Genomic DNA, 21,343 nt, shown 5'->3' with positions numbered 1-21,343 from the left:
TTGCATGTTCTGGGTCCTCAATATAGGACTATGCTGTCCAATACAGTAGCCACCAGTAACATACGGCTAGTGAGCACTTGAAACACGGCCAGCATAACTGAAGAATGGAATTGTTTATGTACGTTCAACTAGTTAAATTAAAAAATTTGGAGCACAGGCTCTAGGTTGCGAGGGCTTCAGGAGTTGCACTGCATGGGCTCAGTTGCTCCATGGCACGTGGGATCTTCCCGGAGCAGAGATTGAAACCATATTCCCTGCTTTGGCAGGCAGTTTCTCAACCACTGGACAACCAGGGAAGTCCTGAATCTACTCTTTAATTTGAATTTTTATTAAACCTAAATACATATCAAGTATTTCTGGTGAAAATTTAGTGTCTGAATTTATATGCTGTGAAGGGTAAATATATACATAGAATGTTGAAGACAGTTTAAAAAAAGAACGTAAAAGCTCACTAATAATTTTGTTTATATTGATTACATGTTAAAAAGACAACAGCTTGCATACATTTGGTTAAATATAAGATAAAATGAACTGCACCTGTTTCTTTTTGCTCTTTAAATGTGGCTACTAAAAAGTATTAAATTAGGTAAGTGGCTCACGTTGTATTTCTGTTAGACATCACTGGTCTAAACGCCCTTGTCTTTATGTTAACTCTTCATCCTTCAGAACTTAGTTCAAATGTCACCTCCTCTGAAAAACTTCCCTGAGATAGCTTTTATTTTTATTTAGTTTTATTTACTTTCATAGCTATGTGTGTGTTTCAGTGGTTTCTGCCTTTAACTACACCCATCGGTAATTACACATTTATTGGAAGGATTACTTGATTCACGCCTGTCCCCCCACCATCCCCAAAGCTCCACGAGAGCAAGGCCCCTGTCTGGCTCCCTGCTGGAAACCAAACATCCTTCCAGAGCTTGGTGGCCAGATGGCTGCCAGTGGACACTTCAGAATGACAAGAAAGGATTCCATCCACTCTTCTGCCATCTACCCCACCACTGGGGTCCAGTGGTCCCCAGCCATCTCAGGGTCCTGGACACTCCCTCCTGCTAAAGTGCCGTGATAACCCTTCAGTATATAGATTCTACCTCTCCCAGATGGGAAGTCTTCCTTTAGAGCTGACCAGGATCCTTCCCGCTGCAAGCTGGCCAAGACCTCTATTCCATCCCTCGAGGGAATGAGAGCAGTGCTTCTCAGGTTTGAATGTACATGCCAGTCACCTGGAACATTGTTAAAATGCAGCCTCTGGTTCTCAGGTCTGGGATGGGACCTGTAAATTCTCATTTCTAACAAGCTGCCTGCTTATAATGTTGACACTGGTCCACAGGCCACCCTCTGAGTAACAGACATGTAGAGAATCTGGTTCCCGCCCCACATATCACCCTCCCACCCCGGCCCGTGGAGGAGGCCAGCAGGGGTCTCCTAAAATTCAGCCCTGTCTCTTCTTGCTCTCCTACATACTCCACCAAACCCTGTACCCTGAAAAGAAGCATAGTACCTGTGGCTACTCTTGTCAGTTGGTTTTCGTTTTTAATTTGAAATAAACCTTTAAGCAGTTTTCAGAGTCAGGAAAGCCCTGATATGAATGTGTAACAGTTCTCTCCAAGGATAAAGTCACACAGCTGGAGATGCTGAACAGTCCTCAAGCTTTGGCTGCTGTCTGCCACGCAGTCTGGTCCTATGAACTCCTCCAGAAGGTTCCACTCTGCAGAGTCTGGGCTTGGACGCTGGTCAACATTCTCTCTGATGCGTCCACTGTTTGCATCACAAACCAAGTGTGTGCCTCTTGGCCCTCTGAGGGGCAGAGACAACCCCTCTGCCTCCCCACCCCGCTCACACAGTGATGTCCAAGGGACAGAAGCGTCTTCCAGTAGCCTCGATGTGTGTGTGTGCGTGCGCGCATGCATGCACACGTTTGCACGTATGTCAGTTACTTGTTTGGACATGGGGTCTGTGTGCATGTGTCTGTGTGTTCCTGTATGTATGGAGAGGGTGTGTACGCATTGCCCCCAGTGCTCAAGTTCAGTAAAGCTCTCATCACACAGAGCAGCACTGGACTCCTTCGCATGGACCGGGAGGCTGAATAGGGTCTCTAGGTGGGCCCCACGGAGGTGACCGGCCCCTCTGTCCCTTGCTGTTGCTGCTGCTGGCCCTTGCGTCTTCGAGCGCCGGTGCCCGCCTCCTTGCTCTCCTTGCGGCCGGGGTTCCTGTTGGCGTTCTCCCGCCTGCCCTGGCTGCCCTTCCTCCTCTTCTGCCCTGGAACCCCAACAGCAGGAAGAGTCAACAAAGGGCGTCCTGACACAGCAGGAGGCCCTGGGCATGGCCAAGAGCAGGAGGAGGGATGTGGTCAGGAAGCTGGGCAGGGGGGTGGGGAGGAGGTCCAGAGGTGGTCGGGGTGCCCTCCAGTCAGGGCTCTGCAACATGGGTACTGAGAGGGGGTCCCATGAGCCTTTTCACTCTCCACCTGAACCAAACCGCCTCCTCTTTCCTCACGTTTCCTCAGACCTTGGATCCCAGTGGCCCGAGGGCATCTCCCAGCAGGGCACTGCAGCTCTGGGGACAGGCAGGACGGCTCCCCACTCCTCCATCCCACACCACTGCCACATCATTGCCCTCTGCGGGCTATGTGACCTTGGCCAAATCACTGCCCCTCTCTGGGCCTTCGCACTCCTCTTCCAAGCTCCCCTTCTAATGGCCCGTCCAGTGCCAGCATCCCCTGAATCAGAAGCAATGGGGAGGGATAGGACCACAGAAGCTTCCCGCCATCCCATGCAGCTGCGTGGATCACTGTCTACCTGGCACGGGTTTGCACAGCATGGGGTCCTGAGTTGAGGATGCCCCATCTGGCCCTGGCCTGACCCCTCTTCTGGGTCACAGGTAGGAAACAGGTGATCAGACCTCCCGCAGCCGTGCTGACCCCTGACCCCGCAGCTCACCCTCGGGGCAGGGCGTCCTCCGCACCGTGCACTTCCGCGTCTCCTTGGTGTCTGAGCAGACTGCGTGGTCTCCCCCGGGGGCATGGAGCACCCTCCGCGTCCGCTCCTCCAAGCCCCTCCGGAAGCCACAGAGCTTCTTCTTCTTGGAGCAAGGCCCCCACAGAGACCACTCACTCATTTCACATTGTGCTGGCGGGAGGGGAGGGAAGCAAGGGGAGGAAGGGGTCACGGCTCCTCACCTGGCCCCACGTGCGCCCCCGGGAGCCTCTCCCACCTGGTCTCGGCCTCAGCCCCAGGCCAGAGGCATCCTTGAAGTCCAGAGAGCATAAAAGTCCCCAGAGAAACTCAGGGGGTGGTCGTCATGAACTTTCCCTGCACGGAGCCCAGCCCACGCTCTCCGTAGGGGTCCCGCCCTGTCTCCGGCCCGGACCCTGCCAGCTTACCCGGGCTGCTGCACTCCATGGTGCCGTCTGCAGGCGCAGAGCCCTCAGGACAGGCGGGGTAGCAGCGGCCTTTGTGCAGGTACAGGCTCTCCTGACACTTGGTGCAGAAGTTGTGGCTGAAGCAGGCCTCGCAGTGCTCAATCTTGCATTCTGAGGGGAGGGCCAGACCGGGGGTGGGGGCTCTGTCTCAGCCCCAGACGGACCCCTCCCCTCTTCCCGTGCCAACCCACCCACACAGGGGAGGACAGTGGGCTGGAGCTGCCACTACCTCAGTGGAGTCTTGGGAGGAAGAGAAATAAATGAAAGCAAGGGGCGGGGAGAGAGGAGGCCAACAAAGCCCCTCCTGAGAGCCCGCTGGGACTCTCCCCACCCACCATCTGCCCAATCCAGCACCCGCTCCAGGCCCGGGAACCCAAGGGGACGCCCAAGAGAGCTGGATTCAGAGCACAGGAGATTGGTGGGGCAAGAAGAGGGTCCCAGCATCTCAGGGCACCCCAAGGACCACCTAATCAGAGCCAAACTGAGGGATACAATGACGCCCTGAGAGTGGCTGTGTGGTTTCCTCTTCCCCTACTGCTGGGCACTAACAGCACCCCAAAGCCTGGTTCTCCTCCTGCCCAGGGAAGCAAGAATCTGCCTGGAGGATGGGGAGCCATCCCAGGGCAAATTCCTCTGCCTCTGCAAGGTCGAGTTCCAGGAACCACCTTGGTCAGACTCCTGGGTCCCTCCCTGATGCCCTCCTGCCAGCTCATCCTCCTGCGGGGAGGTAGGGGGAGAGGGCGGCTGGGCTAGGCTGGAAGCCAGAGGGGTCTTTCACAATCTCGCCCCTCCCGGACTGTGGGCGGAGCTGACTTCCTACCAGTCCCCGCCCCTGAAGTCCGGGCTGCCAGTTTCCCAGGAGCAGGCATGGCGAGGAATGCCCTACCCAGATCCCCGAGGAGCGGAGCGAGAGGGCAGTCCTGGGGTCCCACCTCCATCCTCATAAGCTCCCCACCCCACCCCACCCCACCCTCCTCTGTGCCTCCTGGCCTCTGAGTCCTGGGTTTGGTGGCAGGCAAAACACAAACAAAAATAAGAAGAAAAGCCGCTCCGTTTGTTTTGTGCCAGACACTGAGGGCTGACATATGCCTCTCACAACAATCCTGGGGGTAAAAACGAACACCCACATTTTGAAGATGAGGTTTGGAGAGGCTGCGACTTGCCCAAGGTCACACAATGAATAAGCAGCAGAGTTGGGATTTAGAACCCAAGTCGGCTGAACTCCCCTCAGGCATTTCCCTGGGACCTTGATGTTATCAGCTATGAAAAGGGTACCATCACTTAGGTCTGTCTCCCTCCCAAGGTGCCTGTGTGGCTGAACCGATAGAAGGTCTGGAAATGCATGCTAAACTCCAAGGCTCTAAACAAAATCAGAGGGTCACTGGCATTGTTTACGGGAAAGGGTTCACCGCGTGGCTCCCAGCTGAGAGGGAGGTGTGACAGCACGTGCTTCGGAGCACGTGAAACTGTAGCTGGTGTGAGAGAGCAGAGCAGAGTGAGATGGGGGGTGGGGAGGATGGGGAGAGAGGGCTGACCAGGGCTTGAATTTCCCTGCCGTTAGTGGAGCCAGCAGCGATTTTTTTTTTAGGTTATATGTCTCAGAAGCGTCTTGCTGGCTGCAGGGCAGAGGGAGGGTCGAAGGGAACCAGATGAGGGTTGGGGGACAGATGGAGGTTATTGCAGTGGTCCAGGAGAGAGGGGATGGGAACCTGGATGAGACAACGGCAGTGAAGATGGAAAAGAGGTGGAGGAGGCACAGTTTGGTTATTGAATGGCTAAGGTGGGGGCATAGATGAGAGGCTGGCTCTTAGGTCTGTGCCTTGGGTGATGGGTTGGGACACTGAGAGTCACCCGTGGGAACACAAGTCAGTGCAGGTTTGGAGGGAGGAGATGTGGCTACATTACAGGCTGGAAATGTGGGTGGGATGTCTGGGGAGATGTCTGGCCAGCAGTTGGATATTGGAATCAGGAACTCCCCTCCTCAATATCTCCTCCACCCCTCTTGCAGCCCATCAACAGTTCAAAGCACGCCCGCCCCATATCCAGAGTTTCCAGCACCCTTCCCCAGCCCTGCCCACACTCACTGATGCACTTGTTCATGTCAGGGTTGCGCGCATCAAAGTATCCAGGTGGGCAGGACGGCAAGCAGACGCCCACTTGGCGGATGTCGTTCCTCTCCAGCAGGATGAACAGCTTGGGCGAGCACTTTAGGCAACCGTTGACCTCCGAGCAGAGCTCACAGCCTTTGGCACAGGCCTGGCCTCCGTCGGTGCTGACTGCAAGGATGGAGCAAGGGTGAGAGGCAGCTGTGGGAGAGGCCTCCGTCTTTCCCAGGCTCCCACAAGGATGGAAAGTGAGTAGATAGGAGTTTCAGCCTACAGAACAAATGTGCTTCTCAGAAAGTGCAGGCCAGGCTGGCAGCTCTCTGCAAGGTTCCTTTATAAACCTTCCCAGCATCTGCTTTCAAGGGAACTAGCACAGCAAGAGCTGCCGTCCACCCTAAATGCCCCCTTAGCTCCAGGAGCAATGCAGGCTCACCACCCAGACTCGCTCCACCATCGTCAGAGAAGGGGCTGAAGCCTGGAATTTACACAGCCCTGAGAAAATTTTAAGGACAAGAGGGATAATAAGAAAAAGGCCACCTACTCAGAGACAGAGAGACAACTGGAATAACCTATGTCTAGAACAGTGGTCTCAACCAGAGATGAGTCTGCTCCTCAGGGGAGCAGACTTTTTGGCAAAGTCTGGAGGCATTTTGATGCTCACGCTGGGGAGGGGGTTGTGGCCTCTGGGGGACAGAGGCCAGGGATGCTGCTGCTAAACACCCTACAATGTGTGGGGCAGCCTCCACAACAGCAATCTGGTCCAAGATGTCAAAGGTGCTGAGGTTGGAAGCATCCTTTGAGCCAGTGAGGTCCCCAACCCCAGGGTTGAGTTTCAGACCTACGATCTCGTTTCCTCCTTCACTTGTTCAACCAACACTCACCTGGCCCTGCCCAGGTACCACAAGCAGTGCAAGTGCCAGGGACACGGAAGCAAAGACCCCTGGCTGTCCTGAACTGCTCTCCAGGGAACAGACAGTGCCTCCAAACAGGCACATGCTGGCAGCCACGAGGATCAAGAGAATCCAGAAAGAAGGAAGGAGTCACAGACAGGGGCCATTCGGGTCAACTCTTCAAGAACGAATAACGATTTGTCCATTGGGAAATAGAGACTAGGGCCCTCTAGGGGCAAGACCACAGAGGTGTAAAGCGACCTGAAGGACGTTGAGGAAGACTGGGGTTACAGGCGAGGTGGGGAGGGGAGTGGCGGAAGATAAGTAGTCCTATCTTTCAGCACCTTTTGTGTCATGATGATGGACTTGAATTCTATCTTGCAGCATTTTCCAAAGAATATTCCTTGGAACAGGATTCCCCTAAATGTTCATAGGAAGATGTGGAGAAAAGGCCATTGTGTTAGATACATCTGAGAACCACCGTGTCCAACAAGTCTAAACTGGATTTTCTACTCCAGGGCTTTTTGCAGTCTTTGTGGATCCCCTGGAGAAGGGAATGGCAACTCACTCCAGTATTCTTGCCTGGAGAATCCCATCAGAGGACACTGGCTGTCTACGGTCTATGGGATCACAAAGAGTCGAATATGACTGGGAGTGATTAACGTTTCATTTCATTTCATTGAGCTTCTGTGACTTTAAGTAACTTTCTAAGAGGGAGACAGCGTGAGCTGCACTTCCAAGACATTTTGGCCACAGAACCCTTGTTTCACAATGTTTCAGGGGGACCTTTCTCAGAACTGATGAAATAAAAAAGTCTTCAGCAAGTTTTAAGCAGAAGCAAGGTCTGGTCTGACTTACAAGTTGGGAAGTACCCTCTGCAGCCTGGGGAGAGACCAGAGACTGGAGGACCATTTGGGAGGAAGCTGACATGATCATCCAGGTGAGAAAGATGGAAGAGTCTTAAACAAAGTTTTGTTCAGTGGAGATGGAGAGAAAATGATTTGAGAGATACTCAGGAAATACAATCAGTATGGCCATTGTGACCAATCAGAGGCTGGGTTACTTCCCAGGGTTCTGGCTTAGGGGATGGGTGGGACCAGTCATTAACAGAACAAGGCAGTGAGGAGCTGTGTACAGGCTGGAGGCAGAGAGCCTGGGAAATCAGAGCAGAGATCGCAGAAGATCTTGCAGCAGTGCAGGACTCATGGCTTAGACTTCGCTGGTTGGACCTCAAGTCAAATGCCTGGCCTGTGACCCTGGGCGAAACTCTGCATCCTGTGGGCCTCCCTTCCCACCTAGAAAGGGAGATGAGGATGCTCACTTTGGAGGGCTGTGGGGGAGAGCTCTGGCTTCAGGAATGATCCTTGATTTCCTAAAGGAGAATGCGTAAGAGAAAGGTGAGCAGAGGAGAAGGGGGAAATAGCAAACACAATAATGATAAACAACAACAAAATCTTAATCATAACCTCCATAGCTTACTCCTAAAGGCTGAACACTTTTGTGGCAGGCACTGCTCTCAGTGCTTTACAAGTATCAGCTCATTTGATCCTTAAAACCCATGCAGTGGGTGATACTACTCTTTTTTTCCCCTCTCTTTTTCACAAATGAAGAAATAAGAGAGGTTGAATTACTCGAAGAAGGCTTCCCAGCCAATATGTGTTCCAGGCAGTGAGGGAAAAGTTTATGAAAACCAGGGGCGACAGGGAAACTGAAGATATGGCCAGACTGGTTTTTCAAATAGAGAACTTACTTATATAGAGTCAAAGTTACCATTTAGCCAATCGACAAATTTAAAACTTAGTATCAATCTTGTTGGTTGGGTCATTGTAAGAGGAAAGGACTCCAAATGTGGTATCAGAGTTATGAGGGAGCCTGCTTGGGACTGGCTTTCTACTTTGGGCTGTTATTCAGCTATATTCCAAATGAATAAGTCACTGTAGACTTAGGTACCACTTCCACTCCAATGATGTTGTTATGACTCAAGGATTTGATTCAATTCATGGCTGAAGTGAAGGCTCCCTCTAGGTTTTTGGCTTGCCCTGATCCTGGGAAAGATTGAAGGAGGTGAAGGGGACGAGAGAGGATGAGATGGTTGGATGGCATCTCCAACTCAGTGGACATGAGTTTGAGCAAGCTCCAGGAGTTGGTGAGGACAGGGAGGCCTGGCGTGCTGCAGTCCACGGGGTCACAGAGTCAGACACAAATGAGAAAGTGAACAACAGCAGCAAGAACCAAAGCCATCCAGGTGTCCCGTTTGTAGGCGTCTATGGTTCCATTCCTATAACTCATATATTCCTTCCTTATCACTTTAGTGAAGGGCACATTTGCAAAGGGCCTTCTAAGCGTCCTGCTGTCTGCCTCTCACTTAACCAACAGCAAATCTCTGTGTGCATTTCTCTGCAGAGGCTTCAATGACAAGTAAGAGAAAGTGCGGCCCATGGGGCATCTGAAATTCATTCAGCATGGCTGGTGCGTGGAGTGAGTGGAGAGGAAAACAGGGGGCAGAGGAGGAAAGGCCTGAGCCCGTAAAAAAGGAGCACAGACATTATTCCAAAGGCCACAAGGAGTCCCGGGGGGCCTTAAAACAGGAGACATGGCCAGGGCTCCATTTTAGAAAGATCCCTCTGCAGTGTGGAGAACCATCTCATTTAAGAGGCAGGCTGTGGAAAGGGGGAGAGAACTCAGGGATCTATGCTGGGAGCTGTCGTTTGGGATTAAATCCGTGGGAGGGGAAAGCATCCTGGGGAAGAAGGGGTGCAGCTTGAGAAGAGGACCAAGAGCTGAGGCCTGGGCAATACTCACATTCAATACACAAGCAGAGGAAGGGCCTGGAAAGAAGCTGAGAAGGAATTGCTGGGGAGATGGGAGGACATTGGGATGGGAGATGGAAACCGAGTGGGAGAGGGTGAGATCTTAGGGACCAGGGCTGGGACCTCTGGGAAAACCTCAAGAAGGGCATTTCTGGTGGAGTGGTGGGATGCAGGCCCAACCACGGGGGGCTGAACAGTTAGTGGAGGGGATGGAGGTGAGGAATAAAGTGAGGAGAAGATCAGAGAACACAGAAAGAGCCCGAAAGGAGAGACCAGCTGGGAGCGGGGACTATAAGCACAGGACAGAGGCAGGGAGTGATGGAGTGAAGACCCAAGGATATGAGAGAGTCAGGACAGAACTCAGCCGGTAAGACCAGCCTTGAGGCTTGAGACTGGGGTCAGGGACAGGGGTCTAGAAGCTGAGCTCCATGAGGTTTGGGGGTTCAGGAAGGAGAAGGGTGCTGAGCAAGGAGGAGAGGGGCTCAAGGATGGGCAGGGGCAGTTCAATGAGGAAAGGGACACTTACCCAGGGGGATGGGAATCAAAGAGTGTTCTCAGCTTAGCAAGGCAAAAAGATGAGCAGTGAGGGGATGGAGAGCCAGAGGGCAGGGGGCTGTGTGTGCTGGGAGAGAGGGGGTGTCCAAGGAGATGCTGGGTGTGGGCAGAGGTTACATAATGATTCAAAGGGAGAAACCGAGGCTCGTTCATTCCACAGACGTTCACTGCACACCTAACGTGTGTCCAGAACTGCTAGGAGCTGGGGACGTGGAGGAACAGCAATAGATGCCCACCTAGGTCTGGCTGCACATTTTGGGGAATGGAAGAACACTGGAGGACACGCCCTTACCAAGCAGGCTAGGTGAAGAGGGTGTGCAGACCAGAGAAACAGCCTGGGCAAAGGCTGTGAGGCCCCGACCATCGTAGTGCATCCGTGAAATGGAAAATAGAGCTTTATTCTAACTGGCAAGGAAAGGACCTCAGAAGGGCAAGGTTGGTTCACAATTTGACACAATCCCTCTGGCTTCTGTGCCTATGATGGGAAAGGGCTTGCCTTGTAGGGCTGGAGCCTGGTTGAGGATGGGTGGGCTCAGTGATGGGGACAGTGCTCAAAGAGCTCATGGGGCCTTCTTCCAACTTCTTCACAAAACTCCCTCATTAAGGTTCTGCTCTTCCTACCTGCACCGTACTCTCCACTCCTCACTACCCAACCCTGCCCTCTGCCTCCGAAGCACACCGTGGAGCCCACTGCACTGAGCCAGGAAGTCAGGGCTGTGTCTCCTCCATTCCCTGATGCTTCTTGCCTCCTTCATCCTTGTGCAAACCCCTCTGAAGCTGATCTTTCTGTAGTCAGGCATTGCCCCAGGGTGCCTCAGCCCCGCCCCCTGAAGAGCGGCTTCGGGCCACAGTGCCTCTTCTCTATGGACTTCACTTGTTCCAAGTCCCCATATTTCTCATCCTGGAATCTTTCCAAAACTCAGATTCATGGTGTCATGCCCCTGCCTCTTGGTGGTTGGTGGTTTAGTCGCTAAGTCATGTCCAGCTCTTTGTGAGCCCATGGACTGTAGCCTGCTAGGCTCCTCTCGCCATGGGGTTCTCCAGGCAAGAATACTGGAGTGGGTTGCCATTTCCTTCTCCAGGAGATCTTCCTGACCCAGGGATCAAATCTGGGTCTCCTGAATTGCAGGCAGATTCTTTACCAACTGAGCTACAAGGGAAGCCCACAACCCATCAATAGCTCCCTATCTGCTGCAGAATTAAGACTCAGCTCCTCCACCTGGCCTAAAAACTTCCATGAGCTGATCCCACTCACTTCATCTCTTAAAACTACCTCTAGGCAATAGGGAACTATTTTGATTTCTCTGCATACATCCCACTACTTCACATCTCTGTGTCTTGCTCAAGTTGGTCCTTCTGTCAGGAACACACTCTGCCTCTTCCTAAGCCTAACTCTTTCAAGCCTCAGAACTAAAGTCACCTCCTCCAGGAAGTTTCCCTTGATCTTGCCTTCTGGTAAAATCTGGATATAGAGTATTTCTATGTGTTCTCTGCCCCCAGTATTTGAATCCATCACAGTAGACACTGCCTTGCATCATTATTATCAGCTAATATGTCTTTTTCTCCCATTGGAAAGAGCTTTTGCAGAGCAGAGCCTGCCTTGTTTCCAAATGGGAGCCCAGTAAGGAGTGAGGCTCCACAAAAGGATAGGATTCTCCCAGAATGTAGGGCTGAGGATGTGGCGAGTGACACAGAGGCTCAGGGAAGGGGCTATATGAAGAGAGTAGGGGGAGTGGGACAGGAAATGAGTGGTTGGGGGTTGGGTGAGGATCAACGGCAGGGGAGGGGAAGGCTCCATGACACAGAGAAGGCCTGACCTGGAATTAGTTTCCTTGAGAGACCCTTGAGTTAAGTGGGTGGAGGTGAAGTGAAGTCGGGGTTGACAGGACCCAGGGCCTCACTGAGCAGGCAGAGCATGCTCTCCATTCCTGGTGCCCTGGTGCCCTGGGCACACCCCCCTGGGAAGACTGGCATTTTTCAACTTAACTGTGAACTAAGTTTCCCTGCACTTTTTTCTCACCTGGGTCCAGATAGCCTTTAACTGTTCTGTTGGTCTCCCACCTCAAGCTCCCTCCCCTCATGCCCCACTACAGCTGGATCAAGCACTACTCCTCTGATTCAAACCTCTAAGGGGATGTCCTCATCACCTGCAGCTCAAGTCAGGGTCAAGGGCCAACTCCCAGCCTAGCAGGTACCAAGAGCTCCAACCTCTGACCTCTGCCCATTTATGCAGCATCGCCCCCAGCGCTCCCTCAGCTCCTGGAAGCTTTCATTGCTCTACCCTCATGGGTGTTCGGCTTTTTGTTTTAAGAGCACAACCCTTCTTTTCCATGGAAAAGAGCCTCCATGTATAAAGCAAAACGAGCAGAGCAGTTCCAGTGAAAACCCCAGGGCTCCCGAGAACTGCACCCAGAAACCACTTCTCCAGCTCTCCCACAGCTGCACCCCATTTCCTGCACAGTCTGCACCTCATCCTAGCTCCTCACCTTTGGACATGCTGGTCCCCTGCCTGGGATCCCCCCACCCCCCGGCCTGCAGATCACCTGTGCTGGGCTGTGCTGTGCTTAGTCACTCGGTCGTGTCCAGCTCTTTGCGACCCTATGGACTGTAGCCCACTGGGCTCCTCTGTCCATGGGATTCTCCAGGCAAGAATACTGGAGTGGGTTGGCATGCCCTCCTTCAGGGGATCTTCCCAACCCAGGGATCAAACCCAGGTCTCCCACATTGCAGGCGGATTCCTTACTATCTCATCTTTAAAATTACATCTCAAGAGTCACTCTTGGGGCTCCCAAAGCCCTCCTGGTTCCCCTCGGCATTCCCTAAACTAGGTTGAAATTGTCTCCTTCCCACCACCTGTGGGTGCTTCAAGATCCATCTCTGCACCCAGGACCAGGGTCTGTGGGTTCGAAACGGACGCATGAGGATGGGCCCAAGACACATACATGACTACATACAAAATGCATAACTAATGAGAACCTACTTTATACCACAGGAAACTCTACTTGGTGCTCTGTGGTGACCCAGATGGGAAGGAAGTCTAAAAAGGAGGGGATACATGTATTCACATAACCGATTCACTTTGCTGTGTAGCAGAGACTAACACAACATTGTAAAGCAACTATATCCAATAGAAATTAATGAAGAGAGGAGTGGATGAGGCTTCAGCCAAGGAAGAGAGACTCTACAGACCCTTTTCTGGGGGAGGACGTGAAGGCTTCAGATGGAGGACGGGGCAGTGAGAAGGAGCCAAAAAAGGCGAGTCCAGAGAAAGGCAAGTATCATGTGATATCGCTTATATGTGGAAGCTAAAAACATGGTACAGATGAACTTATTTACAAAACAGAAACAGAGTCACAGATGTAGAAAACAAACATATGATTACCAAGAGGGACAGTGGGGAGGGGGATAAACTGGGAGACTGGGACTGACATATACACACTACTCTGTATAGCCTAGATAACTGATGATGACCTACTCTATGGCACAGGGAACTCCACTCAGTGCTCTGCAGTGGCCCGTATGGAACAGAATCTGGAAGAGAGTGGATCTGTGTATACATGTGGCTGGTGCCCCTCGCTGTGCAGTGGAAGCTTACAGCGTTGTAGATCGACTATGCCCCAGGAAAAGTTAATTTAAAGAAAAGGGAGAAGAGTCACCTCTGTCTGAGCCTCTGTCCATTTTGGACCCTCATTGCACCCTGAGTCTTACCCACCTCTCTCCCTGTCCTCGCATCTCACCATTAAGGATGTCTGTCACTCACACCGCTTGGTGATAAACACTGGGCTACGTGCTACCAAGGCTGTGGGATGTGGCTGTATCAAAAGTGGAAACATCGAAATGGCTGCATTTGATTGGCTGCTGCTGGGACCGGCCCATTCTGCTGGCCAGGCCAGTACTTTTTTTTTTTCCTAAGTACAAAAGATGATGAACCCAGGTCTCCTGACCCTCTGGTGTAGGTGAGTGTGTGGCTCAGCAGCGGAAGTGTGACCATTAACGCACATCACATGATGGTGAGTGGCCTCTCTCGTTTTCTCTCTCCTCTCGGAAATAGAGGAGACTGATTATAAATCGCTAAACTGCATCTGGCCGGTGGAGACCAAAATACTGGCCGCAACAGATGAGAAGGGAGGAAAATCAAGGCCTCGCTGCTGATTAAACCTAACCGTCTCTAATTGTTTGTTAAGCCAGGGATTTTCAGCTTCACCAGTTCTCTGAGCTTCTCTCTCTGGGTTGGATTCTGGCCTCGGCCACTCCCGTGGAGACCCGACAGAACTCCATTGCCTTTCAACCCTTCCTGGTGGGCCTTGGTCTGAAGGCCTCGGAAGTGAAGCAAGAGGTGGTGGGGTTAGACTTGAGAGGAGCTGCCCGTCCGGGGGCAGGACGTCTCTTCCGGGGGATGCTGAGAGACAGACAGACTTGGGTCGGGCCTCCACCACATACCCAGGGGCCACTCCCATGACATGATGGCACGTCCTGAACCTCCATCCCTGAAGGCATCGAGGGAAGCATAAGGGACCTGCTCCCAGGACGGCCTAGGATAGGATCCTGGGAGAGACGGCGAGAATGGTGAGGACAGTTAAATACTCCATCAGGCTCTGTTTTCAAGAAGGCTGGGCTCACAGGAACTGGGAGACCGGGGTTCCAACACCGACTGTGTGTCTTTTAGACTGTCGTCTCTTCCCTTTTCTTAGCTTCAGTTTTCCTATTTGTACAATGATGGGATTTTTTTTTTTTTTAGGCTGTGAGAACCCTTTTCTTCCAATGACACCTGATGTGGAACCTTCCCGAAAGCAAGGAAGAGTGAAGCTGCTCTGGTTTGAAGGGTGGAGGGGCCAGCCTTCTGCCCACTGCCTCCCCATCACCCCTCAGTGCAGCTTCCTGAATCCCACTGGGCAGGGTTAAAAACCACAGTGGTGGACAGTCCCACGAACACCCTGCTCCACTGTCCCTTCCCCATGACCTGGGCAGGGAAGTCTGTTGCCCATTCCCTGTCCCTGTGGGTTTCCTGGCCCCTGAGAAGTTGAGGGCTGTATTTCAGACCACTAAATGAAAGGAACCCTGAATCCTCTGTCTGTGAAGCGGGGACACTAAGCACCCCAGGGGGGACTGGGCTGGGAAGCATCTCCATGGATACCACACAAAGCCGGTGTGATATCAAAGGGCATAATCCACAAACTGGATCCTCACAGGAGAGGGGTTAATCTAGAAAAGAGCATCTACAAAGGGGAAAACAGACAAAGTGAGTTATCTACAGGATGGGTAATCTCAATAAATTAATCCACAAACTGGATAATCTACTGAGTGACGTACAAAGCTGTAATGGACAAAGCAGAAATCTGCAATGGTCATCACAGAATGAAACAGCCGAAGGTCGCAGTCCCCAGACAGTGCCCTCCCCGCCACCACTCCCAAGGACCACCAGGGTCCAGCCCCATCCGTTACTCACTCCGCCTCTGTCTCTTCCCCTTGATCCCCCGGCTGCCAGCGGCCAGATGCATCCAGCTCAGAACCAAGGCCACCACACACAGTCCAAGCCGCATAGTCACTCGCCAGCTCCAGGCCCCTGGTAGGAGGGGTGGTCTCTGTGGGGGTGGATGGCGCAGGGCTCTTGCTAACGCCTCCGGGGCTGGGTCAGCAGCAGGATGTCCAGGCCTGGACTGTATCCCAAATCTGCCCTGTATTCCAAATCCACCATAATCTCAGCTGGGGACAGAGAGGGTGTGGGGAGCCTACTTCTCCATCAGCCCATAAAGAGACCCAGAGAGCTTTCCTCAAAGGTGCCTCAGGGTGTCACATGGGGAGAGCTCTTTGTCACTTCAGTCAGGACACCTCCAAACACCAACCTGTCGGGGGAGGAGAGAGAACGGTTAATTCTGGGGTAGCACTGGCTCCCCCAACCTGGGCCTCTTGCCCTACCCATGTGGTGCATTACCCAGGAGACAACTCAGAATGTTTGAACATTACAAGTTACCCACCTGGCACCCCTGTAGAAGAGATGGGCTCCTTTTCCTATCTTGCAAAAGTCGCTGACATGGGATGGGAGTTGGCTACCCAAGTAGTTGGAATATGGTGGACACTCAAATCAAACTTGTGGATCACTGGAAACCAGCTGCCTGGCTTTTGCCCTGCCCAAAGTGAGCCAGCTGTAGCTGGAAGTCCTTCATTAGGTCTAGCCTACAGACTTCATGCTGCAGTAATATCATGACTCTTAACAAGCAGCTCTCTCTGTCCTTCGGCAAGTGACCCCTCAGCCTTCTCTCCCTGGTGCTGAGTCACCCCTGTGCCTTTCACCTGTCTGGAGCTAGAGCAGTGGCCCCCGACAAGCTGGCAGACCCGGCGTGGCCCTCCGGGCTTGGCGCGAGAAAAGGAAGTAAGGCTTCCCCCAGCCACAGAAACTCTGACACAGCAGGCCCGGCGGGCCTGGCCTTTGTGAGAGGATAAAAGAGGCAGCGATGCCCGCCCTGGCCAGAGACACAGAGAATGGGGATAATCCCCCAGCCCAGCGAGAGCCAGGTCTCTGGGCCCGCTGGCCCGGGTGATGGGGGCAGGGGGAACCGGCCCTCCCCAGTGAAATGTGTCAGGGAAGTTGGTGCCCAACCTGGGAGTCAAGAGATGAAAGCCCCCTTCCCACTCCCACTTTGCTTCACACTTTCACAACGAGGCCTGCACATGCCCTGGCCCACACGCTTGCTGCACACACACCCGTACTCAGGCAGGGACAGGAGGAAACAGTGAGTCTTCAGGAAGCTTTGGAGATGCCAGGGAAGCATCACTCTCCCACTGGCTGGTTAAGATGCCTTGAAAGAATCCCTTAGAGTCTCTGTTTCCCCATCTATGAAATGGGGATAAATACGCCTGCTTCACAGGTTTGCTCTGAGAGTTGTCTGCGTTTCGGCCTAACTAATGAGAGAGTTGAAACACTTGAGTGAAAGTGCCCTTCCCAACCCTGCCCCAGTCTTTCCCCCTTCGCCTCCAGGGAGGCCCCAGGGGAGCCCACCTGCATGGGAGATAAATCATTATCCCACGAGGGAGTTCAGCAACCCCTCCTTGGTCTCTCCCACTGGCTTTGAAGGCCAGACACACTCAAGTGGTTAAGCTGCCTGTGAGAAGTGTTTACACGAACTGATGGATCCCACCTGGAGCCGTGGCCGGAGCCTGTGGAGATGCCCCCAGCCACCCCCAAGTGCCCCGTCAGCTGCCAGCCCCCACCTGCCCCTCCAGTACTCCCTGTGTGATCTGCCAGAACTTTCCCATCTACCCCAGCCCCCACCACACTCTTCCATCACCCACAGATTACAGACCTCCGGCTGAGTGTATCAAACTGGGGTCTTCAGCCTCCAGTCCCAGAGGCTGGCCATCAACCTTGATGGTTAAGGGCATAAACTTCAGAGTCAGGCTGCCTGGCTTTGAATGTTGCCTCTACTACTTATTAGCTGTTACCTTATCCTACTTGCTTAGCTGGTTTGAGCCTCAGTTTCTTTATCTACAGGAGAGTGGTGGTTGTTTTTATAGCTTAAATGAGTTAATATATGAAACTGCTTAGAATGGTGCCTGGCACACTAGGACTCAATAAATGTTGCAATTTCTTCGACCAAGACTATATTTTGTGTCTACATTCCAGTGGTCATCTAAAAAGCAATAAGACAGTTTTCATACCATCTGGATACCAATCGTAACACTGATCACTATGATGCAATTTCCATATTTGCATTTATCTTTATGGTTGATTGCCTTGGCCCCAGGGATCACTCAGAGTGATACAGTTAACCTCTAGTGCTGGCCTTTCTCACACTAAGGTCTGAGGACCCCTGGCAGATACATTCTCAGGGTGCCCTGAGTCTTCCCACCTGACAAATACTGAAGAAGACCACATCGGACAAAGCTGGTGTTAAGTCCTGGGTCTGTGAGGCTTTGGTCTCACTGTATGCCTGGGGTCCTGCGGCAGAACAGATCTATGCATCTCTGCACTCCATGTGCCTGCAGGGCAAGGCGCCTAGCGCTTCCGAGTTCAGTTCAGTTCAGTCGCTCAGTCATGTCCGACTCTTTGCAACCCCATGGACTGCAGCGCGCCAGGCTTCAGGGCTCAGCAAAGGCTAGCAGCCTTCCTCCCCTACCCTCTACTTCCCTCTGAATTCCCCCTCAGTCCTCCCCGGTCTTAGCTTTCAGTCTGGCCCCTGCCAGGCTCACCCCAACCCTTGCCAGGGAGGATCTTCAGACCCACTCCCACCTGTATCCCCACCAATCTCAGCAGGGAAGCGGGGAGGAGGCTCCAGACCTGAATTCCGCTAGAAAGGTGGCTCTGGCCTTCCTCGACCATCATGGGACGGGATGAGTTTCAGTACAAAATCAACCCTCCAAAGGAGTTGTGTTCACTCTGTCAGGGATACAAGCAACAGATGGGAAGGATGCAGAGTGCGGAGGGGGTGAACTGGAAGACAAATGCCCCATCTAAAGGGGCATCTGCTATTCCATTCCAGCTGATTGTTGATGGGCCCCAAGACTGGCTCCACATTACTACATCTTCTGTTTTTTTTTTTTTTTTAAGTTGAAAACTCTGGATTGCATGTGATATCTGATTTTAAAAGCAGGACAGGTCTCAGACTAGAAACATCACAGTAGCAAGCCTCAGAAGATCCCAGGTCTCTGACTCCACTTCCCTCCAGAGAAGAGGTTCCTGCCCTCTTCACCCCCACCCACACTCATGCAGTGGTGCACTCATAGACACCCACAGCGGGGCCACAGCTGAGAGAGGGGATAGGAGCTAATGACTTTCTTTTAAGCAGCCTGCCTCATTTCTATTGGTTCCTCTGGCTGATTTCCTTTGCCCCCCTGGGCTACAAGGCACAGGCAGGTTCTTTTGGGAAGCCCGTCACTCTACACGGGCAGAGCCAGCAATGGGAACTGCTGGCAGTGATCACGGTCTCAGGCATCCGTGGGGGTGAGGAAGGGCACTTTGTCTCTGCCAGGGTTGGGGTGAGGGATCCACATGCATGGCATGCCTGCACCACCTGCCACAGGAGGTTCTCACTGACTCCTCACCACAACGCTAGGAGGAAAGTACCACTTAATGGGCAGGGAGAGGTTAGGGTCTCGGGGTGACAAACACAGTCAGTGAGCTGCTCAGGGTTTGCTGCTCAGGACGGGGACTCCGGAGGACAGAGCAAGAGGCAGGGAGCTGAGAAGTGTAGGGCATGACCCAGCTTGAGGCAGGAGTGGGAGGCAGGGGCAGAGCTGGGGCCAGGGAGAGAGGCCCGCCCACTAGGTGGTCCAGGAGGGGAGGACACGCTGGGGAGGGGGACACAGCCGAGGGGTGGGGCGCAGGGCGGAGACTCAGCGCCCCCAGAAGTTTGCAATAACTTTCACCTTCTTCCCTGCAACACTATTTGGATAAATTGGTACTCGGTCCGGGGCCGGATACAGACCCAAAAATGTAAACCGTTCCGATAATTTCTCATTAGCTTTCCCCCGGACCAGCTACTGGTGGAGAGGACTGGCCGGCGGGGCAGAATTGCTGGGCTGGGGGCGGGACCAAGTACTTGCCCGCCCGACCTGTCGGGATTCGTGTGTCCGCCAGAGCCAGGCCAGGTGTGGGGGTCGACCCAACCCCCGCCCCCCGACACCAAGAGGCAGCGCGGAAAGGTTCCTTCACGTCCCTCCATCACGACTCTGAGCGCTCAAAGTCTTCCTCCCTATCATCTAGAGAGGTCCAGCAGGTGCAGGGGGAGGGGAGGTGGACCTGAAGTCCCCCGACTGACACCCCCACCCCCGCCCCAAATCCAAGAGAACTCTCCAAGTCTGAAAGGCGGGCTTCACAAGAAAACCCTTGCCCCAAGCGCAAGACCTGGCCCTCCTGGGAGCCCTGGCTTAACACACAGCGGCCACCTCTCCCCAACCAAGCAAGACGGTCCCTCGGCGCCCGAACCCTCGGGACAGTGAACCGCGCCGCCTCGTAGCGCCCCGAGGGGCGCAGCACACACCGTCTGCCACGTCGGACCCGGGCCCGTGCTCCGGCACTGGGGGTCTGGGGATGGTAACCGGGAGCCGTGGGATTCGGGGGAATCCAAGGCGAAGACACCAGGAATCAAGAGCTTCTGCTTCGGGGGCTTGGGTTGGGGGGCGATGGGGAATAGGTCTGGTGGATTTGGGGAGTTTGGAACTCCGAGCTAGGAAGATCGAAGAGGGTTGCGGCGTTGAGGGCAAACCGGTGGCGGCATCGCCAGGAGGCTGCCTACAGGCTTGAGGGATGCTAAGCGTGGGGGCGGCAGGACTTGCAGAAGGGGCCCCCAAAGGTGCCCTCTTCCGCCCTCGCTGATTCGAGAGCAGTCAGAAGTCCCCTGTCTCTCACGGTCTCCCCTCGCCCCGGCACTCATCTCGGCCAAGCCCCGATGAGAGGGCCCATGGAGCCCCCGGTCCCTGGAGAAGGGGGCGCTAAGGAAGAGGACGGGGCAGCTCCCGGGGGGACTCACCTCCGCGCTGCCAGCCACGGCGGGCGCAGGCCCGGGAGGGGTGAGGGCGCGGCCGGCTCACCCGCCCGCCGCGGAACTGTCCTGGGCGCCCAGCGCGCCCGCGCTCCGCCCGCCGGTTTCCAAGTTGCTCAATCTGCGGGCGGCTCACGCCCTCCGGGGCCAGCGCCCCACCCGGCGCATCGGTCCTCCGGGGCAGCCCGGTTCGGCCCTCCTCTCCACAGTCCCCACTCGGGCGATCCGCGCCGGGCTCTCCGCCCGCGCTGGGGCTCTCCGTTGCGCCTCGGCTCCGCCGGAGCTCCCAGCCGGGAGAGGGGCTAGTCCTCGGCGCGCACGAGGGAGGGAATCCCCCCCTTTTCAGTCCCACCCCCGAGCCGGCCCCCCTTCCCGGGATCCGCAGCAAAAAACGGACTGGAGCGCCAGGCCTGGGAGTTCGTCGCCCCCCTCCCGCACGCCCTTGCCCTCAGCTGGGGCGCTGCGCTCGGAGCGCAGGGCTGGCAACTGCACCCTTGGTCTGGACTCTGGCGCAGAACCTCTGTGCTGCTTCCTCTCCTTCCCCTACCCTGCATCCCCGGCGATTCCAAGCAGCCAGAGCACCGGCGCAGCTGCAGGCATCCTGGGGTCAGAACAGGCCCGTGAGCCTACCAAAATCTCAGTTTTCCCATCAGGAACCTGGAAAGTGACAAGGAACAGGCTCCGAGGGAGTCTGGGGTCCCGCCCACACTCTCCTCTTCTCAGCAGTCAACTCTTCAGACCATCTTCCCAGTTCAGAGAACTGGCTATAACCTCCAGGGAACCCAGGTGAGGACCCTCCACTGGGAGCTGGTGCAGGATAGCCAGGTAGATCTTGAAGCAAAGCCTAGATACCAGATCCCTGCTCCAACACTTACCAGCTATGTGGCCATTCCTAAATTACTTAACCTCTCTGAGCTTCAGAGCTCTCATCTGTTTTGAGAGGCAGTGAAATGAAGGATGCAAATGCCGGGTAGAATGGTAGGGACCCTGCTAATGTTTGTGGAATGGGTCTTGAAGGGCTGCTGACACCTGTAGTGACCAGATGCTGTTGAAGTCAAGCCTGAAGGAAAGAAGGAGAGAGACTCTCTTC

At 54.1% G+C, this 21,343-nt stretch overlaps 1 protein-coding gene across 1 annotated transcript; it reads right to left on the bottom strand.

The window, feature by feature from the left end:
• Positions 1 to 1,507: 1,507 nt before the first annotated feature.
• Positions 1,508 to 20,623, bottom strand: RSPO1 (R-spondin 1). Its single transcript, XM_061412469.1, has 6 exons — positions 20,242 to 20,623; positions 15,222 to 15,618; positions 5,500 to 5,691; positions 3,377 to 3,526; positions 2,934 to 3,122; positions 1,508 to 2,253 (listed from the first exon to the last, which is right to left on the bottom strand). Exons 2-6 carry the CDS (start codon positions 15,313 to 15,315, stop codon positions 2,090 to 2,092), a joined length of 789 nt encoding a protein of 262 aa, XP_061268453.1. The 5' UTR covers positions 15,316 to 15,618; positions 20,242 to 20,623; the 3' UTR covers positions 1,508 to 2,089.
• Between the last annotated feature and the right edge of the window lie 720 nt (positions 20,624 to 21,343).

The sequence above is a fragment of the Bos javanicus genome, chromosome 3 (genome assembly GCF_032452875.1).
Source record: "Bos javanicus breed banteng chromosome 3, ARS-OSU_banteng_1.0, whole genome shotgun sequence".
NCBI lineage: Eukaryota > Metazoa > Chordata > Mammalia > Artiodactyla > Bovidae > Bos > Bos javanicus.
Note: the sequence above shows the minus strand (reverse complement) of the source record. Positions and strands in the feature narration are given on the sequence as shown.